This window comes from Alexandromys fortis, unplaced genomic scaffold (assembly GCF_014885135.2).
Source record: "Alexandromys fortis isolate MF-2015 unplaced genomic scaffold, M_Fortis_MF-2015_v1.1 scaffold_7, whole genome shotgun sequence".
NCBI lineage: Eukaryota > Metazoa > Chordata > Mammalia > Rodentia > Cricetidae > Alexandromys > Alexandromys fortis.
Window position 1 is genome coordinate 2,757,193 of NW_026067920.1, and position 8,103 is coordinate 2,765,295.

Consider the following 8,103-nt stretch of genomic DNA (forward strand, 5'->3'; position numbering starts at 1 on the left):
TAGAGCCAGAACCACCAGCCCAGGGATGGCACCACCCGCCATGGTCTGGGCCCTCACACATCAGTCATCAATCAAGAAAGCATGTTGCTGGTTTGCTCACAGGCTAGCCTGGCGGGGACATACTCTCAAGTGAGATTCCTGTTTCCTAATGACTCTAGCTTGTGTCAAGTTGTTAGCCATTACAGACTGGATTCAGCCTGTGTATAGGGTTACTTATACACAGGGAAGCTGCTGTCTTCCCTCTGAAGAATTCCCCTTGTCTTTCCATGCTGTGTTGGGGTGCCTGGGGCAGGACAGGATGCTGCCCACAGAGGATCCCCTCAGGTCCTGACTTTGCAGACCATTCTGGAGGCAGATTCTATTCTGATGCCTGTGTCTGACCCCAGGGCCTACAAGTCTGCTCTGGATTACACCAAACGGAGCCTGGGGATTTTCATTGACCTGCAGCAGAAGGAGAAGGAGGCGCGTGCCTGGCTGCAGGCCGGCAAGATCTACTATATCCTGCGCCAGAATGAGCTGGTGGACTTGTACATCCAGGTGCGCTCAGGGCCATCAGGGTGCACTGGCTTGCTTGTCTAACTACCACCTAACTACCACTCATCTACCCCCAACCACCTGTCTACCCACCTAACTACCCATCTTACCCACCATCTACCTGCCTAACTACCCACTTATGGACTACCCACCTAACTACCCACCTCACCCATTATCTACCCACCTAACTACGCATCTCACCCACCATCTACCTGCCTAACTATCCATTCATGGATACCCATCTACCCACCTAACTACCCACTCACCTACCCATTTACCTGTCCACCCACCTACCCATCCACCTACCCATCCACAATCAATCATATATCCACCCATCTACCCTCTCAACCTACCCATTTACTCACTCACCCATTCATCCATCTCCCTGCCCCTCACTCCTTGCCCACACATCCACCTGTCTACCCACCTGTTCACTCATCTGTCCATCTACTGTCCATCTGCTCATCCATCACTGTTGAGTACCTACGGGATCCCAGGGGCCTGCCTCCCACTCTGGCTCCCTCAGTCTCCTTCAGTGCCCAGACTATCTGACAACCATCTGAGCTCCCTGGGCAGAGGGCGGGCTCCTCACAGTACCCATCTTTTGTCAGTACATAGCAAGTGCTCAGTGTGTATAAGGATGCTGTGTCCACGCTGCACAGAAGGACTTGCTTCGGCAGCTCATGGTCCATTTACTTCAAAACATGTTTATCATAGAAGCTGTGATGCTTCCCAAACACAGTGTGATCTGTACAGATAAGGAGCACAGGAGCAGCTCTGTGCACTGAGGATCTAGGATCAAGGAAGGGGCCCAGGGCTCAGAGGGTCCATGGGCTGTGGCAGGCAGCTCCATGGAGAGGGCCGGCTGAGCCTGAGCTTTGAGTCAGGATGGTGAGCTAGCGCCACCTGCTGGAAGAGAATATTAAGGTCCAAGCTAGAAGCTAGAAAGTGAGTAGATTTAGTCTTATTACTGAGCAGGTGTTTGTTGGGCGTCTACTATGCACCAGGCATTGCAGGAATCCCTGGACACAGCAGGGAAGCCGCAGCCTCAGGCCCTGCCTTGTGGCACTGATGGGCGAGAAGGTGGGCATGGATGGGTTAGGAAGAAGCAGGATGTGGTGGCAGCCACAGGCAATGTAGGGGCAGGGAGCTGTGATTCCAACATGGTGGGCAGGCCAGAGTCCAGGTCTCAGTTGTTCCATGCTCACCTGGGCAGCCCACACCTGCTGGACTCTTGGGCTACAGCTGAACCGACACTTCCTGGCTCTCAGGTCCTGAAGGTTGCTCTTCTCAGAGCCACAAACACACAGACACGGAAAGACTGGCGCCTCCAAGTGTGAGGCCGCCCATCTCGGAGGCATGACCACCCCAGGTGGCACTATCTCCAGAGAACTTCTGGTCCTTACAGGTGGCACAGAACGCGGCCCTGTGTACAGGGGACCCCAAGCTGGGGCTGGAGCTGTTTGAGGCGGCTGGGGACATCTTCTTCAATGGCACCTGGGAGCGGGAAAAAGCTGTATCTTTCTACCGGGTGAGTGGCCACCGTAGGCCTAGGCTTCCCACCTGGAGATAGGGAGTGGTGGTGTAGCTAGCTTTCCTAGAGTGATCTTTAGTCCTCTGTAAAGTACGGTATATGCCTCGTGCTAATATCTGAAGCAGCCCTGGTTAGGAAATCCTGTCACCTTACAGATATAGAAGCTGGGCTTCGAGAGGCCTAGGCATGTGTAAAAGGTCACATAGGGTGCCATGGCTTCTCCTCTGTCCTCATGGCTCACAGTGTACAGCTGACTCTGAGCTCACATGTCATGCATTTTAGTAAAGTACTTGATTGTCCCGCTTAAGCCCTGTCTTCTGGGCAGAGAGGCACAGGCTGTGCTGGGGCTGAAGATGTAGTTGACTAGTGACATCCCAGCCTGAGGTCTCAGGACAGAACCATCCTCAGTCCCATGAAAAGACCACACAGTGGGGGATGGTGGCAGTTCCTTGCACATATGTGGTCCCAGGAGGTATTGCATGGTGGGCGCTGCAGAAGCCTAATCTCAATATGTGGACAGGACCGGGCACTGCCCCTGGCTGTGACCGTAGGGGACCAAGAGGCAGAGCTGCGCCTGTGCAACAAGCTGGTGGCCCTTCTGTCTGCACTGGAAGCACCCCAGGAGGGCCTGGAGTTCGCCCATGAGGCCCTAGGACTCAGCATCACCCTAGGTGAGTCCCCAGTCTCGTGTCCTGCTCTGCACTCCATCCTCCTAAATCTCCAGTTCCAGGACCGCGAGCAGAGCAGACATTGCTCAGTGTCTCCCATCTCCTGCGCAGGCTGGCTGAAGCCCACAGCGGCTCTGCCGAGCTGGCAGGACCTAGCCCTGGCCGAGCACAGAGCAGGCAGGGACGTAAGGGCAAGAGAGCTCTGAGGCTTTCTCTGCTGCTTTCTCTTGCTGCACCAAATGCTGGCCAGCTGCCTTCCACACAGGTGGACTTGTATATGCTGTCCTCTCCCATGTCCCTTCCCCCCTCTCCTGTCCTCACCTGTCTGCAACCTGTTGCTTAGTGCTAGGCTTCCTTCTCCCCAACACTGAGCCACTGACTGGGTGTCTGTGCTCCTCCCAGGAGGGAGCCCCGAGTGGGGCCTCAGGCCTGCAGGAGGAATGCAGCTGAACTCAGAGCACTGAGTATGTGCTCCATGAACTGGCACTCGAGCCCACCCACGCAGGTTCCCTGTCTGCAAGGCTAAGCCTGGGGCTCTAAGCATGGCTCCCTAAAGTGCCAGACTGTGCTGAGCATATAAGGCAGCAGCCACAGCCAGTCACTGAGCCCTGTGCCTGAGAATGTATAGATCACGGTCGGGCCTGACTGAAGGCACCCCCTCCCCAGGCAGCTCCATGTAGACACAAAAGGGGGCATGTGAGCCTGAAGCTTTGCCAGATATGGAAACAGAAAGGGAACTACTGTCATTAGCTCACTTTACAGCTGACAAAATGAGTCCAGGGACAGGGAAGATGTGGCTAGAGCAGCCTGGTTCAAAGCTGTGAGTGTCCACAGCTGCCGTGATGTGCTGCTGCATTTACACGCATGCTCTCCCACCCCCCGACTGGCTCATGCCATGCCTGCCCCACTGGGCAGTGTCCTCACCCCTGCCCCTCCACCTGCATCCCCAGGTGACCGCCTGAATGAGCGCGTGGCCTACCACCGGCTGGCCACCCTGCACCACCGGCTGGGCCACGGAGAGCTGGCTGAGCACTTCTTCCTCAAGGCTCTGTCACTCTGCAACTCACCCCTGGAATTCGACGAGGAGACCCTGTACTATGTGAAGGTGTACCTGGTGCTGGGTGACATCATCTTCTATGACCTGAAGGTGGGCAAGAAGGGGCTCCACCTGGGGTCGAGTCCTTGCTCTCCTGAGTGTGAGGTCTGCACTTACAGTCATTGCTGCCCCTCAATGGCCTCACGTCCTCAGGGAGCAAGCCCCAGCTGTGAGAAACCAGCAAGGTCAGCACACAGGGCTAGTTTCTTGTGCTGGTCAGGCTTGGCCCTCTCAGGTAACAAGTAAAGGACACAGGGTTACTGTATACCAGCAGTGGAAAAGGAGTTAGAGAACTTCCTGAATGTGGTGACCCCCAAAAAGAACATAAAGGGACAAGGACATTTATGAGCATTGGCCCCTGAGACTCACATTGCAGAATCCAACCCACATCCTGATGCTTCTTCCAGGAAGCCTAGCAGGAGTACCAGCCTTTCCCCACAAGTCCTTATTGAATTCTGTGGCATTTTCAGTCCTCATCATCTGCCTCACAGTGAAGGAAATTGAGGTTCCAGAAGGGGTATACCGATCATTGGCTCCCTTTCTGAGTCTTTGCTAGTCATAGCTCCAGGTCCATGTGTGAATCTGAGCTGCCACACACATATGCAGACACACATGCTTCAATTCTTCTTCCCGCTTAGCTGGGTGACCTTTCCTCCAGAGCTTCTATTCCCCCTGAGATGCAGTACCCCCATGCTTCCTCCTGTCCCAGCGATAGCCAGGGAGGAGTGGGCCATGTGCGGAGCCCAGGGTGAGGAGTGCCCACCACCGTACATGGCCCACTCTGCTCTGTTCTCGCGTACTGGCTCTGTGGGGCTGGTACAAGTAGATCTTGGACTTTGTTGTTAGCCAAGGAAACTGTCATAAATGCTGAACAAGGGGAGGCAGACTGGGTGGGGTCTCAGGAAGCCCCTCAGTTCACTCTTTTAGAGACCTCCGAAAGAAGCTAGGGTGGGAGACTCCGGTGGGGTGAGTCCAGAGGGAGTTTGCATCCTACTGGGATGTTGAGTTCGAGGCAAAGATGCTCTTGACCTGGGAGAGGGGTGTATCACACCTCGCCTTAGTTCCCAGGGACATGGGCCAGGAAACCCTCAGAGTCAGGGAGGCTCTGAAGTCCCAGGGGATCCACCTCCTCCAAAGAAGGTATCTATCATACAACCCTCTGGAATGACTAGGGGTGAGGCACAGTAAGATCCAGGCAGCCAGGAGGCTCAGGAGAGAAGCAGAAACCATGACAAGTCAAGGCCTGAGGTTCTGGAGTCTGGAGGAAGGAGGGAGCTTCAGAAAAGGGGCACAGATGTGTGCACAAGGAGGACCTGGGGGCAGCCATAAAGCTGTTCCTGGCCTCCTGGATTGCTGGGGTAGGATAGACCTGCTGCTGTTCTGAGCTAGCCCCCAAGCTGGTGTGTCCTTTGCTGGGACAGTTTTACAAAAACAATGTTCAAAGACAAGGACCAGAAAACTCTAGCCCTGTTGGGGAAAGAGGCTAAGTTGTGACTGTGATGGGAAAAGATGGGATGTCCTCATAGCAACCTGATATGACCTATGGGTCAACCATTTTGGGTGGGTGTACCCTGGTGTAGTGTAGCCCTTGGGGGTTGCTTCAGGTACCCTCCCCACTTACCGCCCCCCACCCCATGGCAGCGAGTCAGCTAAATCCCAGTTAAACACATCTACCCGCAGGACCCCTTTGATGCAGCTGGGTACTACCAGCTGGCACTGGCAGCGGCTGTGGACCTGGGCCATAAGAAAGCTCAGCTGAAGATTTACACACGCTTGGCCACCATCTACCACCACTTCCTCATGGACCGGGAGATGTCCCTCTTCTTCTACCAAAAAGCAAGGACCTTTGCCTCAGAACTGAATCTCCGCAGGACCAACCTGGTACCCCAGCGCTTCTGTGGCCTAGCATCCTGGCTGGCCCCCGGCTACTCATCCTGACACCCTGAGAAAGACTTGTACAAGAGGACTTATTTTTCGGGTGTGGGTGACTTATTTTGGGGGTGGGGGATGCTAAAGAAAGGACCAAACAATAGTAAATATCTTTCAGCAACTGTGGCATCTTCAAGGTGTGTGGTATGTGTCCCAGTGGGTGCAGGCTCTACCCCCCCTCCCAGCTCCCTGACCCATTTTTATGGACCCACTCTGCAGCCTGTCCCCACCTTGTCTCCAATGAGGACTGAGCCCAGCAGGTGTTTTCAAGACCTCCTGCTGGCTTTCTCGTGGTGTGGCCTTTGCTAGTCACTTACCTCAATCTCTGTTCCCTTGTCTATAAAAAGGTAAGGTCGTGATTGTCCCTTGGCAGGGCCTAAGGTGGCCTTGTCTCCCTCTCTGCTCGCTCATGGATCTGACACAAGTTTGTGTCTTTCATCCTCCCAAGTTCAGGGCATGATGGCCCCTTTTGGCAGTGGGAGATATGGGGGACCCAGATTATCCATGTCACAGCAGGTAGGAACTGAACCTCAGAGCCAAGTACAGTGACCACTCTGCCTGCCTGCAGGGACATGGACCCTAGACCTCTAGAGCAGCTTGTGGGCCTCATCATCTCTGGTGATGTCAGGCGAGCCATTGGCCATAGGAAGAAGATTCTCCCTGCTCAGTGTCCCTTGGTCTAAGGCTTGTCTGACCTGCAGAGTGCTGCCATTTGCTGCCTGAGAATGGCCTCATGGCCGCCACCCTTCCTGCCATTGCCTGCTCCCCTCTGGCCTCTGCTGTCACCTAGTCGCTGAGACCTGGTGTCCCTTGAGTCTCTAGCCCAGGCAGGGTGCTTCAGACAGTTTCTTTACTAAGCATGGACACCAGGGCACGGGAAGGTTGGAAGTGGTCGGAAACGCCCCAAGCCCTTCCATGGCTTCCAGTGGTGTTGACAGTGTCACTGTCCTGCAGCCCCACTGTATCCCACAACACTATACTCTCCCCCAAATCTCTCTTTAAGAAGAACACTGCGGGCAGGAACTGGGGTGTCCACTCTGAACAACTTTGCCGAAAAGGCTGAAACAGATGATCCTCCCTATATCCCCACCAGGGAGCGGCAAAGAACTTCCCAGAATCAGTTCCTCCCTCATCCAAGCCCTTTACCAGTTGTGGACAGTCCTATTCCTGGGTGGGCTGGGCCACAGGGGGAGAGGAGGTAGCCTTCCTGAAGATGAAAGGTAATGGTGACCCACTCTGGGCTCAGCCAGAGTCGGGGTAAATAAGGCCACTTGGCTGAGGTCATACCCTGCCTGCTGTTCAGCAAGGAGTCGTCCCTAGCCTGGGGGTCCTCAGATGTCAGCTATCTTGGGAGTGCAGGGCCTTTGGGAGTAGATCTCTATGAGCCCAGGTTGGTCAGCCCTAAAACAAAGTGGTTGCCTTGGGGCTGAGGTGAGACTTGGGTAGCAGCGTGCTCAGGAGATTTAGGGTGTTTCCTGAGTTGGCCCTCCACAGGGCTGTTTCCTATTATGGTGCTCATAATCCCACGATACCCCAAAAGCCATACCATGCTATACCAAGGCTGAGTGACACTGGCCACTGTCCTAACCTCTCAGACCCTCTGTCTCATCATCTGCAACCAAAGAAGCCCAGCTTTGAGTTTCTGTGCATGATGAGGGAGACAGCATGGGCCCAGAGCAGCCTGCAGAATCTCTGCCGAGGCAGGAGTGGAGGATGGAAGCTGGGGCTCTCAGGCTCCACCTAGGCCTGATGTACCCCTCAGCATGGGTCTAGGATATCCTGTGGCCTGAGGAAGGCTGCAGCAGCCAGCAGGCCCATTGCCCATGGTTCAGACTTAGATGGAGCCTAGTGTCTGCTAAATCTATCCAGCCACCTTCCTTCACACACGGCCTGACTTTGAGGCCATGGGGCTGTGTTCACTCTCTTGGGAGCACGGCCACTCTCTGCACCAGCTTTGTTCAAGGTAGAAAGATGCAGGCATTGAGGAATCCGAGAAGGCATGAGGGCAGGATCACCAGGACCCCCTATGTGACTGGACCAGAGCTTCGGGTTGCTTTGCTGTGCAAAATGGCCTTCCCCACCCACTGTGGCATCTCTGCTAAGCCAGTCCTCCTGACCAGACTCAGGTTGACAGCCTCTGTGTTCTAGGGAGGCAGGAATTCTAGGCTGATATCTATAGAGAGCAGGAGCCTTGGCTCTTGGAGATCGAGGATGCCTCTATGACCCTGTCAGCAGGGTGAGAGCATTTCTGTGGGGACTCATCAACCTGGGAGTGGGGACTTCCAGATATGTCTGAGGACAGACACAGGCGCGCCCTAGGAGGAGGGCAGTGGGTGTGGATT

General features: G+C 54.9%; 1 protein-coding gene across 6 annotated transcripts in view; it reads left to right on the top strand.

The window, feature by feature from the left end:
• Positions 1 to 5,881, top strand: part of Sh3tc1 (SH3 domain and tetratricopeptide repeats 1) — a 42,679-nt gene extending 36,798 nt beyond the window's left edge. For all 6 annotated transcript variants that reach the window (XM_050141138.1, XM_050141139.1, XM_050141137.1 and 3 more), the window contains 5 exons: positions 387 to 537; positions 1,943 to 2,065; positions 2,589 to 2,739; positions 3,687 to 3,883; positions 5,513 to 5,881. In XM_050141138.1, coding sequence (XP_049997095.1) covers positions 387 to 537; positions 1,943 to 2,065; positions 2,589 to 2,739; positions 3,687 to 3,883; positions 5,513 to 5,770 — 880 coding nt within the window. In that variant the 3' untranslated portion in view covers positions 5,771 to 5,881. The remainder of the gene's footprint in view (positions 1 to 386; positions 538 to 1,942; positions 2,066 to 2,588; positions 2,740 to 3,686; positions 3,884 to 5,512) is intronic.
• Positions 5,882 to 8,103: the final 2,222 nt, after the last annotated feature.